The 17,125-nt window shown below is 45.1% G+C and overlaps 1 protein-coding gene across 1 annotated transcript; it reads right to left on the bottom strand.

Annotated features, from left to right (window-relative positions):
- Positions 1–420: 420 nt before the first annotated feature.
- LOC308331012 (POU domain, class 2, transcription factor 1-like) lies at positions 421–17,033 on the bottom strand (the record flags this gene model as incomplete). The annotated part of the gene is made up of 14 exons (XM_080786102.1): positions 421–1,729; positions 1,846–1,943; positions 2,799–3,120; positions 3,479–3,590; positions 3,865–4,053; positions 5,790–5,935; positions 6,195–6,336; positions 6,742–6,915; positions 7,021–7,112; positions 7,250–7,376; positions 7,486–7,665; positions 9,229–9,320; positions 10,497–10,562; positions 16,988–17,033. The coding sequence occupies 14 exons, from the start codon at positions 17,031–17,033 to the stop codon at positions 1,455–1,457; spliced, it is 2,061 nt and encodes a 686-aa protein (XP_080642228.1). The 3' UTR covers positions 421–1,454.
- Positions 17,034–17,125: the final 92 nt, after the last annotated feature.

The raw sequence follows: 17,125 nt of genomic DNA on the forward strand, positions 1-17,125 counted from the left end.
CCCCCCCACAATAAAAAGAAAGGAGAAGAAAAAAAAGGTCTTTGGAAAGTGATAATCAAAATATTGCATTTCTCTATTTTTGCCACTATGAGAGATTTTGTACTCATAAATATATTGACTAGGCTAAGCTACAGTACAGACTATACACACTGTTTTAACAAATATTTTTGGTATATCTTGAAGTGAGCCAGTCAAAACGACTGCAGACAAACGCGGACCTTTCAAAATCAAAACGAGTTTTCATTCCTCCAAAACAGGCAGACTGCAGCTCATCAATCCAGTTTTTTTGGTACAGATACTGTGCACAAGTAGATACAACGGTACTTCAAAAAACAGAACGCCCCTCCCCAACCCAACGTCAACATACAGCTGGTATGATGACCCCCCCCCCCCCCCGCCCCCCCAAAAAAAAGAGCGCGCAGTCAACCACAGAGCACGTGTTGTCATACAATGACTGAACTCTGGGGCAGCAGCAGTTGAATCCACCTCCATCTCTCCCTGTGACTACTGCCATCCACCAAAACACCTTCAATCAGACGTGGAACTGCTACGCATGCAACTCTTTTCTTTTTTTCTATTTTTAAAGCTCTTGACGTTATGATTTCCTATCAGTGTCTATGGAGTCGCGCCGCCCAGACGTCACTTTTACAAAAGCTCCTGCGGTTCCAAGTTCACCACTGCAGCAAAATGTAAAACTCAGTGTTTCCAGACAAGAGAGAGAACCGGAGAGAGACACACCTGGTCCCTTAAGGTCCTTAAAGCAATGATAACCATTATATCGGCCACTTATTACTTTGTTTTTATAAAGCCTTATAACCACGATTTAAAAAGAAAAAGTTATGAGTTAAATATTAGATCTTTTTTTTAGTTCGGAAAGTGTCAACACATAGTTAAAAGAAAGGAAAAGTGTGATTTTCTAATATATAACTGATATGATTAGTGTGAAAAAGGCCTGTCCGACAGAACCCAAAAGAGATAAATCTGCAGATAGGGGCAACACACCAATCCCCCAATAGTGATGATGTATATTGTGAAATTAGTAGTTCATTTTTGGTTAGAATTGTTTAGGGGAAAAAAGAGGGGGGTATGTATATGTATGCAAATAAGTGTGTGTGTGTGTGTGTGTGTGTGTGTGTGTGTGTGTGTGTGTGTACATAGGAGTGACAGGCCAGAAACTGAACCACTCGAGCCACTGAATGTGACACTGGGGTCCACCGGAGATTAAAATCAAAAATAAAATACTAAACAAAAAAAAATAGGAGAAGGGAGAATCAATCCATGCCTCTTTAGAGGAGGATATCTTTTTGGTGGCAGCAAAATGTTTAAATAATGATAGATGGAAAAAAAAAGGGAGGAGTGAAGCACAAAAGCCTTGATCAAAACAACCTCCTTATTCTCTATACGGTGTGGTTTAACAAAGAAGTGCACAGCGTAAAAAGAAAAGCGGAGGCGCTTCACTGAGCCTTGGAGGCAGTGGTAATGGTGGAGGCCGACACCGGCACGGCCGCCGCGGTCACTTGGTGGTGGTGGTGGCCATCGGCGGAGACGTGGAGGTGCCCCAGCCCCGCCCCCGCCGCGCTGGCCGACACCAGGCTGACGGGGTTACTGGCAAGCAGCGACAGGTTCTGGGGGTTCAGGAAGAGGGGCGTGCCACCCGCGGAGGTATTGGCAAACAGCAGGTTCCCGCCGTCCAGGGAGGTGATGGGGAGAGCGTTGCTCGACGCGAGAGCTGCAAGGAGAAAAAGACGGTCAAAAAACGAGTTGAGGCATCATGAGCTGCTTGTCTGACTGATTGTCTGTCTGGCTGCAAATGCATGATAAAAAAAGATAAATGGATGTACTTGCCACTAAACAGACCCTGGATGGTGGCCAGAGTGCTGTTGCTCATGAGGGCAGGACCCAGAGCACCGCCCAGAGCACCAGGAGCAAGGCTCAGCAAGGCCCTGCATGGTCACACAGATATATATATACAGTCAACACGGCTGATAATAAGACACAAGAAATATTTCAGTGAAAGATATGTCCGTTTTGTTTTTTTGGAGATGGCTTCCAACCAGGGGGGCAGTCAGACGGATATTTTGTGAAGCCACTAAGGAAATGAAAGTTCATATAATGGCCTGTTGTGGTGCTGTCATTGGGCCCAAAAAAAACCCATAGCCCCATAGAAGTCCATGTATTTTGGCCCAACTTCACCTAGACTGTATTACCTTAACCCATTCTGGGCGGGAACCCCTATTGGTATCTGACCCCCTCAGGCCGGGCACCCATATTGGGGTTCTGTACAGTATGTACAGTATTCAAAAATTTAATTTTTTTGATGCTGCTATATAAATATTTGAAGTTTTTCAGAAACCTTAGGTCAGGATTTAGAGGCGTTTTTAGAATCGGCCTTAGGCCTAAATGGGTTAATAAACATGGTCATGAATACTTTTTGCTTCCAGTCACTAGTTTAAAGTCTCATTTCTAATGTCATAATATTCTTTTTGGAAAATTATGGTCCCATTTATTAGAACATGCGCGACTTTATGGTCATTTTTTTGAGGGGCGTGGCTACCGTTACAGTCTATGAACGGGATCCCCCACCCACTCGAGTCAAAATAAAAACCAACGAAGAAGAAGGGGGAAGTCCCGCCTCGTTGTCTGGGCCAGCCAATGGGCCAGCTGGCCTGAACTGGGCCAAAACGGATCTTGAAAGATGGCGACTTCCATTGCAAGGACTGACAGGCTTCATTTTACGTTCACGTTAGACCCGCGGAACGCTTTGTCCATATTTTTTACAGTCTATGCTTCCAACTCACCCCGGTGCAAACTGGGAGGAGGCCATCAGCCCTGGGTTGAGCCCGGCCGCGGCCGCCATGGCGGCGAAGCTGGCGCTGGTCGGTAGCTGGGCGTTCTGGAGCGCCGCGGACAGCCCCGGCGAGGCCACCATCACCTGGCCGCCCAGGCTGGCCAGGGAGGGCGCCTGGGTGAAGATGGTCTGCTCCAGGCCTCGGCCGGACTCGCCCGACGTGGACAGCACGGACGTCATGAGGGACGGGCTTAAAGAGGGAGAGCTCGCCATGGTGATCATTGGCGTGGTGGAGATGACCGATGCCGTGTTTGTCACTCCGACTGTTGTACCTTGGGAGGAGCAATGTGATGAATATGTATAGCCGGTCTTATGTACAGTGAATGGTCAGTTTATATAGCGCCTTTATCCAAAGGCGCTTTACAGAGATTGTGCATTATTACATTCTCCCATTCACGCACACTTTCGTACACCGATGGCGGCGGGAAACCATGCAAGGCACCAACCAGCACACCAGGAGCAATTAGGGGTTCAGTGACTTGCTCAAGGACACTTCCGACATTAACTAGTCTGGGGGAGCCCGGGTTTGAACTGGCAACCCTTGCGGGTTACCATCCGGCCACTCTACCCCTGAGCCACTGCCGCCCGCCCCCAGTACAAGCACACCGTAAGATAACCACTCACACACACCTGTGAAGGTCAGGCCGGAGACGCTGGTGCTGGTAAGAGGCATTATTGGGTTTACAGTCAGAGTGGTGGGTGTGTTAATGGGGCTGCTCACAAGGCTTGCTGTGCTCGCCACCTGGATGACAGCGGAGGAAACACGGCAGATTGAATGAGATACAGACGACAGAATAAGTGAGAGAGACAGAGAGTGTGTGTGTGTGTGTGTGTGTGTGTGTGTGTGTGTCTGTACCAGAGGGCTACTGGGGGTGAATATAGTTTTGATGGGAGTGTGTGTGTGTGTGTGTGTGTGTGTGTGTGTCTGTACCAGAGGGCTACTGGGGGTGAATATAGTTTTGATGGGAGTGTGTGTGTGTGTGTGTGTGTGTGTGTGTGTGTGTGTGTGTCTGTACCAGAGGGCTACTGGGGGTGAATATAGTTTTGATGGGAGTGCTTCCTCCACTGAGGAGGCCACTGCTGGGGGGGTTGATTCTCTTCTCCTTCTGCCGCCGGTTGCAGAACCAGACCCGAATCACCTCCTTCTCCATGTTGAGCTGGTCAGCGATCATGGTGATCTCTTCAGAGGTAGGCTTTTGGTTCTGCTGAAAGAGGTCAAAGACATCGGGGATTCCCCTTTCAGTATGAGTTAGCCGGTACACATCAAACGCAGCGCCCGCCGATTAATGAGACCCTAGAGAGCTAGAATAGACCACTGACTGAAGAAGTCTGACGCCAATGCCACTAGAGGGCACTATTCCCCGGGTTGGGTTCATGCATTTTATATAAGAACTGTTTATGGGAAGAAAAAAGACCAAATCATCACAGCACATTTCTGTCTGGCTGTGTTGTTGTTGTTTATGATGTTCATTCATATTTGATACAGCCCGTTTCTGGAGAAAATTTAATAAATTCTGCCGCAAGTCTTAAAACTACACTTCTGGGTCTGAACTCAATGTTGCTGCTAAAATACGCCACGTCCCGCTGACGATACATTCCTGAGATTCCGAGTTGGCGTCAGCTGGCAGTGACTCCGTAATTAATACTTTGCCATTTAAGCCATTGGCATAGATTAAAAGTAATTAATAAATGTTATGCTTAACGCCAAAGCCGTTGATGTACGGCAATTGGTCTTTTATAGTGCTTTTGATTGATCAAGTCATAATGCTACTCACGTTAGCATTGGGTTGCTAGCTGATTTTGTCAATAACACTGGATTGCGCCATCTTGATGGCCGTGCCCATAAACACCCATTCTATCGCCTGTATCTCCTATTCCTTGTCCCAGATGGCATTTTTGGTCAAAACAAGGTTTATTCCACAGCCCAGAATCGACGCTGTGATGCCCTCCATGATACATCATCCCTCCCCCATTTACCGGCCGGCGCTGCTAAAACATCGCCACACACACCCCAACATAAGGTCTGGATTTTTGGCTATTCAAAATAAGAGCTGAACAGGGAAAAATGCTGGATTTTATCACATGAATTATATCACAATTTATCATTAAATGCTGATAGACGTTTGCCGTCTACCGCTTGCCTGATTCCATGTGAATGCAGCATTAGCCCTGGGCCAGTTGCTAGGCAATGCCTAGCCTCGGATGCCGCAGGCGTTTCTTTTCACAAGGAAAAGAAAAGCCTGGGAAAACGAGCCACATTTCATTTCTGATGGTCCCCAGCCAAAAATGTTGAGAACCCCTGCTCTAGACCGGAAGTCACACCCCCTGCTCTAGACCGGAAGTCACACTGGCTGGGCCAGGCTAGGCAACACCTTGCTCAGCCCCTCCCGGCCTGTTGCGTGCGCTCACACCCATTTACGTATGTTTCAATAGGTTTTCCCCTCTTTTTTTCCCCTCTGAAAATACGGCGCTGTCCATGGTGATGATCAGATCCACGAGGTTCAATGCTCATTTGTGATTTTACAGTGCATCGCGATTACAATATTATCATTTCTGGAGAAAGATAGCCAACGTGAGATAATGCTAGCGTTAGCAATTTTGCTTCTCGCTTTTTAGCTAGCGGAAAAACTGAATTTGCGTCATAGTAAAATAAAAGTCATGAAAATAGCCACATTGACGTGTTGTGAGCTTGTCTGCTTTTTTCATTATTACATTTTTGGGCTCCTATTTTAGTGTGTGCGCAAACACAAACTTTGTCCTAACACAAACAAAATGTCATTGATAATGAATTGACCATTTTGAGTGTTCGTGTGAACACAAACATTGCGTAACACAAACATTGAATTGTACGATGATAAGAACGCCCCTCACTTCCTAACAGGAGTTTGACAATGTAATAATGGAAAATGTGAAATGAGCTCGCAAAATGTGAGTCGCTCACCTCTAGAAAGCTCTTTTCTAAGGCCACTCGGATGTTGGTCTCAATACTGGTCCTTTTCTTCCGTCTGCGGTTGAGCCCCTCCATGCCCAGGCCGCCGGAACCCAGGGCACTGGGGCTGGACAGGGCCTGGTCAGAGGTCAGGTTCTCTGCACAAACAGCACAGACGCAAGGGAACGGGATAGAGGTAAAGACAGGGTACTACAGTATACTGTACATTCATGCTTACCGTCATGGCATGGTATGCAATGCAGCCAGACAGGTAGTGGCAAGCACAGACATGCATTGTGTGAAAGAAAAACGATATACACATGCACGCATATATATTACATACATTACACATCAATGGATTCCACCCCACGCCCATTTCTCTGACAACACACTGGCTGGGTGAGTTCAGGGACAAACCTGCATCGTTGAGCCACTTTTCCAGCAGCGGCTTGAGTTTGCACATATTCTTAAAGCTCAGGTTCAAGGCCTCAAACCGAGAGATGGTGGTCTGGCTGAAGTCATTCCCGTACAGCTTCCCCATGGCCAGGCCAACGTCCCCCTGGAGTGACCGAAGGAAGGCAACCACATGATGAGATGGAGAGAGGTGGAGACATAATAATGTTAGTGCAAACTCTATAGTGCTATTCAATGTGTTTCTCTTGATTTCTGGAATTAGTATATTCATAAAAGTCCTTTGTAAATGGCGTGGGTGTTGTAGGGGAAGCCGTCTTGAACAGCTACATGCATGACGTCATGAACCAGAATCACCTCTAGCCATGAAAGCCTTATTGAGAGGTTAAAGTGAAACTTGTGAAGTTGGGGCATAATTGACAATCTAAAGGTTGCAACGCATGGATCGTCGAAATAGCCCAGCCACCCAGACTTGTTGGTTGATTAATTACTTCCTTTCCTCACACACACACACACACACACACACACACACACACACACACACACACACACACTGTGTGAATCCCAGTTTGATCCGTCTCTGTTTGAAGGTCTTGGCAAACTGCTCCAGCTCCTCTAGGTCACTGGGCTCCTCCATGGTGGGGGTATCCAACCTTTTGGGTGGTGTCTGACTGTGGGGGAGAGAGAGGATGGGGGTGGCTGCTATCGTACGGGTTGGTGTCGCAGGCTGTAGAGGGCAAACAAATACAAAACGTGGATTATTGCCCCCATGGTGGTTATGCCAGGCAGCTTGTCCAGAGACTCTACGAGAGTTGTGTTCATCGTTGCTGACCTGAGTGGCAAGGGTGATGCTTGGTTGGGTCGGCAGGAGGTTGGCTTGGCTTTGAGGTAGTTGAGTTAGAAGACTCTGGGCTTGCAAGAGACCTAGGAAAAAAGAGCAGGGTAGTAAGGCGAGGAACACATTGTGGAACACATTGTGTTTGTTCCCAGGAACAAAACCCAATGTAATGTTTTAAACCTCAATGTTGTTGTGTTTGTTGTGGGACACGCACTGTACGCACTCTGGCCCTGCGGCGACTGTGAGATGATGAACTGAGCAGGTTGTAGCGACTGAGCGATGTGGTGGCCGGGCTGCACCAGGACAAACTGGGGCATACTTAGATTCTGCTGCTGTAGCTGCTGTAATTGCTGCACGACAAATGTGAAAGATGAGCACTGAGAAACAATATCCAGCAAGTGTGTGTGTGTGTGTGTGTGTGTGTGTGTGTGTGTGTGTGTGTGTGTGTCTCTCTCTTACTGGGATATGGATAGGCTGTGACAGGGATGACAGCTGGGTGACGGGCGTGACGGCAGAGGCTGAGATGTTGGCTCCAGTGGTGTTGTTCTGTTGGTTGGCCGAGTGCTGTACAGCTGCCGCCAGAAGCTGGGCCTGGGCCTGCTGCAGTAACATCTGCTGCTGTGCTGGGGTCAGGGTCAGCTGGAGGAGGAAGCCCGCGGACAGTAGGCACAAGAGGTAGTAAAGACAATGAGAGGTATTAGTTAGGAAGAGGATTCAAAAGTCACAATAAAACATTAAATATTCTTTAAAGAAAAGGTGTAATCATCACACCGTGGCCATAGAGATTAATGGAGGAGAGGATTCGTATGGCTGAGCCAGGCACAAGTACAAATGAACATGAAGATTTCATTCACGAACGCACAGCCCACATGCAGAACAAAACATTCACCTTTGTGTAGTTCAAGTGCAGCTCAAACATTCAGTCGCCTCTCCACAAATAAAATATGGAGACATGGACTCAGCCATTGATGTATAAAAATGGACTCCAGGTGCGTCATGTGGTTGCCCTGACATTACAAGCGTGCAGAGACACACCGAGGCTATGTCCAAACAGCTCCTTCTGCTTCTGCTGTGGAAGGACTTGGACATAGCCTGACCAGACCACCATTGGGATAAAGAATAAAGGAAAATAAAGGCAGGCAGGCGGAGAAGAAAACTGCCGTAGCCACTGAATCAGGGTCAGAAATCACTTCAAACATATTCTTGACAGTATCAACTGATCCCAGATCCATGGCTAGGGCCAAGTTCTAACTCAAACCAAGGAGGCAACATGCCACTTACTCCAGCTATCTGTCCCCCGGCCAACATTAACTGGGTTTGGGGCAACACACTCTGCTGGACGGAGGTCGGAAGAGCACCCGAGTCTTCCGACTTACACTAGTAGAGGTAAAGGACAAAATGCGTCATTGAGACAACCTTGCCAGGAGACCTAACCAGAAAAGTGTAGGCTACACTGAAAAATTGTGAAACGTGAGCTATGGAGAGGATGGACCGTCCAAATGAATTTGAATGAAAAACGAATAGATTGTGCAGGTAATCCAGATTAAAAGACAAAAACATAAACAGACCCACTCAAATACAAATTAACAAGGCCAGGGAAACTCTGACACCCAAACACGACTCAAAGAATGAGTCCTTTGTCTTTAAGAGAGCAAGAGGATTTAAATTAAAAGGCAAGTGAGAAGGTGGGTGTATAAAATGTACTGCAGCCTTCAGAGACAAGGGAGTGGGAGGGGGGGTGCTAATTAAAATAACTGGTATGCAGTGCATGTAAATTCTGCATAGATTTGCATATTCTCTACCATCTGTTTCCGAGCAACCGCAGAGCAGCTAATTAGCATACAGGGTTGATTAATCTGCCTTGTTGCCAGGCGACACGAGAGCCTGGCTCATTTAAATGGAACTCTTTCTGCGTGTACATGTCTACAAGCCTCTTAGTCAAACTTCCTACCTCATTTTCATTGCAATGCAATCCAACGACCGTGTAAATTCAAAATTTGTAGAATGACTTGGATATTGAGAGCCAAGATAATAATACATTTTTATAAAAGCGCACCTCAAATTGAATAGCTGTCACCCGTTTTGTGACTCGGATGGTATTGGTAATAGAGTATAGGCATGCCTATGGCGTGTGTGTGTGTGTGTGTGTGTGTGTGTGTGTGTGGAGCAAGATGACAGGGACAGGGGTATGTGGCAAGTTACCTGTTGGAGGAGGGCTTGTGCATGGGCATTAGTGATTGCACTTGTGGTCGGCACCGTCTGCCTCTGAAAGTCCAGTCCATTTGTTTGGACACCTAAGGACAAAAACAGCTCATTGAGGATAGCACCAGGAAATGCTTTACTCACACGCACGCACACGCACACACACACACACACACACAGACACACAGACACATACACACAATTTAAAGACATGTGCATGAGGGATTTTCCATGACTCCAGTGTGAAAGGTCACACATGGAGATGGAGAACTCAGGCCACGCAGTCCTCATTACATTACATCCAATATCAGACTACTGGAGCACAGATTGAATGTATTGTATTGCTAATTATTGACTGCAATGGACCACAATAGAAACAAACCCACCAGGGCTTTTTGTGTTATGCTTTTAGCATAGCTTTTCTGACTGTACTACCATACTGAGAACAAACTTAACCCATTTTGGCCTGACCTCAAAATAAAATAAAAATCTTCTAAATCCTCCAGTTTTTCTGAAATAAATATTTTCACGATTTTTCAAAAATAGCAGATCTACAAGCTCATAGTGCGCCACTCGGTGGCGCGCTATGAGCTTGCAGATCTGCTATTTTTCAATAGCTAAAACACCAAAAAGCGTTCCCGCCCCAAAATGGGTTAATAATAATAAAGTATTCAATCAATCAATCATCAAATCATATTGTTACGGTGCAAGAAGATTAAAAGGAGTTTTAAAAAAAAACAGCAGTTAAGAAGGATCATAATTACATGATATGGTCCCATAAATCTGCTGGAATGTTAAGCTGGTGAATTTGATTTGCAAATCACACCCGCATTAAATATTGACATTACAGTCCTATATGAATATTCACATTAAGCAACACTGTCAGTATTCATCTTTATATACCTCATTACACAGCATAAATATCATGCAATTCAATGTTTGGCCTACAATGCTCATTGCTACAATAATTAATATTACAGAATCACTCAAGCATCAAGGCGGAGGAAATCAATGTTCATATTCAATGGGCAAGAGAGGAACCGAGTTACAGTGGTTTGACTAATGATTTCATTGCACAAAAATGACGATTAGGGTTTTTATAATTCTGGTATCGTTTTCATTGTCAAAATATAACAATAGATAAAATAAGCACGTTTCACATATAATAATGTTCAGGCCTAAACCTGTTGATTTAGCCAGTAGAAATCGTTTCCCTCCCCTTGACACTCCAAAAAAGAAAAGTTAGAGGAAAGTTCCAGGTTACCCACCTGTGTTTCCACCACTGATCTCCATTGCACATTTAGTTTCCGACTGATTTATATTCATTTTGGAATCTGGAAGAGACAGACAGAAGGGGACAGAGTAAGAAACCGGCCTCTACATTCAAAAGTATATATATATTTTTTTACCTGCACAATCAGCCATCTGACATGTGCAGTCATCTTCATCACCAGAATCATTCCCAATACCATTTGACACAATACAATTACATTAAAAAAAAAAGATGCTGTGCTCTGAAAGACAACTGACAAATAACAATATATATAAGTTGCTTTTTTATAGCACACACAGTCACACACACAGTTGAATAAATACAAATAACACCTGTAATAACTGACTTGTTCTAATGAGAAGAGTTTCACAACAACTCCAACGACCGCCAACGACCCTCCATTAAAAGCGCACCTCAACATTTATCCCATCACACTCACCCTCTTCTGGTCCACACGTTTTCTCCAGCATGGTTGCAACAAGAGCTACCAGGAGAAAACTGTCTGTGTGCAGAGCAGACCCTCAGAATGGGTGCCCACTGCCCGGCACTCTGCCCCTCCCTTCACTCCTCCCCCTGTTCACTCTCCACTGGTCAGCGAGCAGAATCCAATACAACTACAGCTACACACACAGACACAGTGGCACTGTGTCCACCACACGGTCCAGTGAGCAACACTGGGATACACACACACACTGGGAAAGCCAACAGGGTTGAGGCAAACAACTCTCCTATCCTCTCTCCCCCTTGTCTTTTCTTTACCCCCTTTGACGCCCTCTTTTAACACTCCCGACGTTGCCCTTGCACCCTCTTTTCTTCCCGTTCCTCTCTCCGTCTCGTGTGCCAGGGTTGTCACGACTTCAGAAAAACTTCTCTCTGCCTCTCTTTCTAGAATGAAACAGAAACGACGACTGCAGCTGGCAGCCTCCTAGCTCTAGTCCCCCGTCCCCCCCCGCCCCAACAACACTATAATGAAGGATAATCAGTATTCAGCTGATTAAAGCCGTATGCAAATCTGCCCCTGCCTCGTTAGCGATGCAAGGCTTTGAAGTCCTGCGAGCGACGCATTTCACACCGGGCTCTGAAAGCTTTCTGCATAATTTAAAACCCCCATAAATATTTATCAGCTCATTAGCATATTAATTGGATGGCTTTTGGAGGACGATAAAAAAACAGGGGAATAAGGAGGACACGCGGGGAACGAAGGGGGAAAAAAAATACAAAATAGTGCTCAAACCAGCACTCAGCACAGCAGAGGCAGCAAAACCCCATGCCAATTATTGTGTGAGGGAACAGACAAAAATGTAATTAGCTAAGAGCAGGTAAAGGGCTGAAGATATCCCAGAATGCAATGTGAGGCCTGTCGGCGGTGGTCTGAGCATGTTAGCGAGGAGAGATGGCGATAATAGAATGTCTCAGTCCGGAGCACCTCCAGGAGTCATGGAAACCAGGCCCAACTATTAAAAGGGTGTGGGTGGGTGGGGGCATGAGTGGGAGGGGGGGGGGGGACCCGCTCAATCGGAAATAAATAACTCCACATTAATCCACCACGAGCCCGTCATTACTGCTACACCCCCTGTGGCTAAAGCATTCCACAGTGAACAACTACAGAGAGTGGGTATTGCAGGCTATGTTTATGAAGTGTTTGAAGATTAGCATATTTAGATTAGCTTTAAATTCCATTAGTATTTCACTTCGGAGCTCTTTTTAATTCATTTTAAGACATGCTCTGAGAGCTAATGTGCCAGAGAAACAAGCATGCTATGGTGACTGAGGCACAGGTGTCAAATAAATGGAGATTAGGATGACAAGAGCTGAATGGCTGAGCATGTGCTGTAGATCTTGAAGTTTGGGCTTTATGTGGTCGTTCCAAAAATATTGACCTGGACAGAATTCTGGGCACCTCATTCACTTAGTCCATCCATCATGCTTGCCAAAAAGGTATTTATGGCCTTATTTGACCAAAACAAACCAAGAGGGCATGGTGAGGTTTACACAAGTGACAAGACATGAAGTAAACCAAATAGATTCTCGTAAGACCATGAGACATAAACAGTAACTGAACAGACTGATCACTGAGTCTATTATCACTCTAAAATCGACTAGTCATCTACTGTTACCAGTCAATGTAAGCCACTTTACCCTGCACCGTACAGAATAATGTAGGCTACCTGACCCTGTAAACGGCCTGACCGTAACCTGGGGAAGATCCAGAAATAAATGGCAAATAGTTAGTTAGTTTAATAAGTAGCTCATTAGCACATTAGTGCAGAGCCATGTGATCTCTCTCACACACACACACACACACACACACACACACACACACACACACACACACACACACACACACACACACACACACACACACACACACACACACACACACACACACACACACACACACACACACACACACAGAAATAATTTTACAATAAAAATATTGAACATAATTTTGTCACAAATTGCCACGTTTATGTTAATTGTATGGATTCTAACATTTAATCTGGCATGATGGTGATCTATTGTATTCTTTGTTTACCAACTATTCTATTACAGCGTAATATATATTTATGAGCACAACTTCTCTATGCTCATAATAAGGCATTCTTTCTTGGCACTCAGTCTTAACCCATTCTGGCCGGGAACCCCTTTTGGTGTTGGCACTATGTTATGCTTTAGCTATTGAAAAATAGCAGATCTACAAGCTCATAGCGCGCCACCGAGTGGCGCGCTACGAGCTTGTAGGTCTGCTATTTTAGAAAAATCGAAGAACGACTGACATTTTTTAAATCTGATCTCAGGTCAGAATGGGTTAATCAGACCAGTGTGTGTCCAGTGGGAAACCTCGTATGAATCTGATCTCAGGTCAGAATGGGTTAAATTCCATTCATTCCTATATACAGGCTGTCAGAAATGTCAGAAACAAAGTTATCTTTTTGGTGCATCACACAAGTTATTCGTTATGATTCTCTCTTCCTCCGCTCGGCAACAGCTTGTTTGACTGGAGCCTTCATGTAGGCCTACTCAATACTTTGAGATGCCCATGTGTCTTGAATCTATTACTGAAAAGTATGCATTATTCATGGTGACTGTGTTTACATTAATGAATATTCATGATGGAACTCCTAGGATGGAATGAGGGTGGAACAGTAAAACTGATTAAATGAGAAAAGTGTGCCTTAGTGTGCCCAAGTACGAAGATGACAAAATTATTTCTCCTCTGTCTGTATACCAAGTAGCCTTGCCTAATGCCTAGGTCAATAAATCAATCAGCGTTGAGTGGAAGGCCATTTTCACACACAGCTGATATAATTTCTCACAATATATTATGACTGAAAAGCGACAACATGGATTAGAACATTAACGCAACCACATGTTGAGCAGATCAGCTACAGTACTGCAATATCTTTTCTATACCATGTCCTTTAGACAAAAAGCACCATATAGCCCATGTATTAATTCATGAAAACACTCACTAGAGTCTAGACTATAACTATAAGTATAGTGTTTCTCTTTGATTCGACTGAAAAGGAAGTTAAGGAACCTCAAAGCTAAACATATGATAGCACACTTGACCTACATGAATTATCCTGCGACTGCTTAGTACTAGTAGCCTATTACATTTAGAAAGCAATACTGACATTTGTCATCAACAGACCTTTTTATTGTCTCCACCAGGCCGAAGACATGGGGAGAGAGTACGTTTTGCACTCCGTCCGTGTGTGTTCATGCGTGTGTCTGTACGTCCGTCTGTTACCAGCTAATCTCCAGCACCGTTAACACGGTCGATGCCACATTTTGCACGCACACTCCCTGGATGCCAACGATGAACCTCTGCCACAAATTTTCCAGAACAGCCTGTTATAGTACCACCAGGGGGCCGACTTTTGAAAAAGAAAATTTTGCTATTACTCTTCCAGATTCTGTCCCAAAATCCTGAAAATCGTTGCACACTATCTTCATAGTCGTGTCTTCAAGACAGATCTGTCTATTTCATATTCCATCCTAATTGGCTAACATTGGCTTTCAAAGTATGTAGGATTGGCCCGTTTGGAACAAAAAGCCTCAAATCATGAACGCAGCATGGAATTTACGTGAAAACTTTCACTGACTTTCCTACTAGGCTGAGGAATATATCCCACTCCTTTCACATTGGCCTGTTATAGCATCACCAACAGGTGGATGTTTGCAAAACACCAACCTAAAATCATCCATTGCCATCCAAGGCGAAAGAAGAAATGGAACCCTTTTCACATTGGCCTATTATAGCGCCACCAGGAGGCCACAACCTGACCTGGCCTGGTGGAAACCTGTCCCCCCGAGGGCACTTTATCTAGTTCTATTTGAGTTAATTGTTTGTCAAGCCTGGCAATGTACAGTATTCTATTTTAGGTATTTGCTTGCCAAGCCTGGCAGAACTGTCTTTTTCAAGTGCTTCATGTTACAATTCATCAGGTCATCAGTAAGAAGTTAAGAACTAAGCATAGAAAACAATAAAATGGTAAAATGATAGTAATGGCTACAAGTTGTTAGGGTCGGTTTGCCCCTTTAAACAAATTCGCTAAACCACAGGGGAGAAAGAGGTATCCGCAAGCTGTGACTTGCCCTATTATTAAACAGACAGACTCAGACTGAGAGAGAGAGAGAGAGAGAGAGAGAGAGAGAGAGAGAGAGAGAGAGAGAGAGAGAGAGAGGGAGAGAGAGAGACAGAGTTAGAGAGGGGGAGAGAGAGAGAGAGAGACAGAGAGAGAGAGAGAGAGAGAGAGAGAGAGAGGGAGAGAGCGAGAGAGGGGGAATTAGAATGCCCTGCCTGTTGTTGTGGCTTTCCGGAAGTGGGCCTCACCACCCCCCGGGCCTTTGGGGGGGAATGCTGCACAGTGCACAGGTACCCATGTTAAAACTGTGAAAACGGCCATTCATAGTCAAAGTAAAGTAGTTTAGTTAAACTACAGGCTACCTCCTCCAACAACAGTCTTGGTCTTCGCACAACAGTGACAATGAATGCATGCTTGTATGTTTACTGGCCGATCGTACAACATTCCTAAATTTAAGCTATTCTAAAACAGCGAAATGAATATTTTGTTCAGGGAAAAAAACAAACGCCCCCCAACAACCCGCCTGCACACACACACAGGCAGACGCACTGGAACTGAACTGAATGGATCTGTGAGACTTGTAAAACTTGTACCAACAACGCGCACTTTTCCCGCACGTCTCTTCAAAAAAACAACAACAATGCGAAACATCACGAATGTAAGCTGACTGCTCCATTTAACACTACAATGTAAAAGATATGAATTCAACATTCGAAAATTCTGGAACCAAGTTGCGAACGCAGTCGTAAACTTGTTCCCTAAACGAAATACCACCGAGTGCTGTTGACGATTACACCCCCCAATTCATTATCACACTAGTACTACATCTTACCAAAAATAACGGATCAACAAAGTTCGTTGTAGATCAATCGAGATCTTAACTTCGTTTACAATGTAGTAATATAGCACTATAAACCATTTACACCGTGGCCTGACTACTAGCCTTTCGGTCGGGTGGAAATATAATTATATACCGAAATGTCCATATTTCTTTCAGTTGGGAAAATGCGTCATTTTGACGAAAAAGGCTCGCGCGACGATCTCCAAAAATGTGCCGTTATAGTTTATGTAGAGACTGCCGCGAACAGAACAACACTCGGCATTCTGGTCCTGTGTGTGTGCCATAGGTGTGTGCACTGTGTGTGCCGGGGATGGGAGGCCCACATGAATAACACAACAGCCTGCCTGTATGCAGCTGCAGCACCGAGCACACAAAGGCACAAGAAGAAAAAAAACGGGCACAAAGCTATAAAATCACGTCCTGTTAAAAAAAAAAAAAACTATTATTCCCCACCAACCACAGCTAGGCAACATCATCGTGAATGTATTTGTGTAAATAAACGTGATCATCCAGGCGCAGAGCTGCCCCGCTCAACCCTTAAAAAATGAATATGCAAACCGCTTTCAAAAGCTTCATGCTGCTGCTGTGTGCTGCTGTGTGTGCATCAACACACAAAGCAAAGCCGACCTGACTGCTGCCTTTAGCAGGCTGGGCTAACGCTAGCCTTGGCTGCTTGCTTGCTACTTCAATTCAACCAAACTGCATTTATGATATGGGTTAATATGTCACCCCAAGGACCAGAGTCACGTCGCCGATTACTAATAAAATATGCTAAATTGTATTTGTCGACAGAGGTATGAATATGTAGCGGCGTACAGCGGTCTAATCACACAAAGGGAGGCATGTTTTTCCCTGTAATTTTGCCGTCGCACTGCAATAGCCCGTTTCCTCCTCTGTCAAATTACAGCTGGATATAAATAAACTAAACCTGGCTATTATCGCCAGCCTATTTGGGCCAAATGAGCCTCTTTTCGCGAGTGTTGTGTGCATTTTGGATTGTGAGTTAGAGAGTTTGAATATGAGTATGAATATGTAAAATGCTGTAATGATTACCTGGTCCTGAACTCTCATCTTGACTCGCTGCTCCTCCGTCCGCCATTTTGAATATTTAACCCGAAATCCCAGCCCCGAGCGTGCCACACGCGCACGCACACACACAGTCTCACACACACACACGCACGCACGCACACA

This window comes from Protomyctophum bolini (assembly GCF_963924005.1).
Source record: "Protomyctophum bolini genome assembly, chromosome: 16".
Lineage (NCBI taxonomy): Eukaryota > Metazoa > Chordata > Actinopteri > Myctophiformes > Myctophidae > Protomyctophum > Protomyctophum bolini.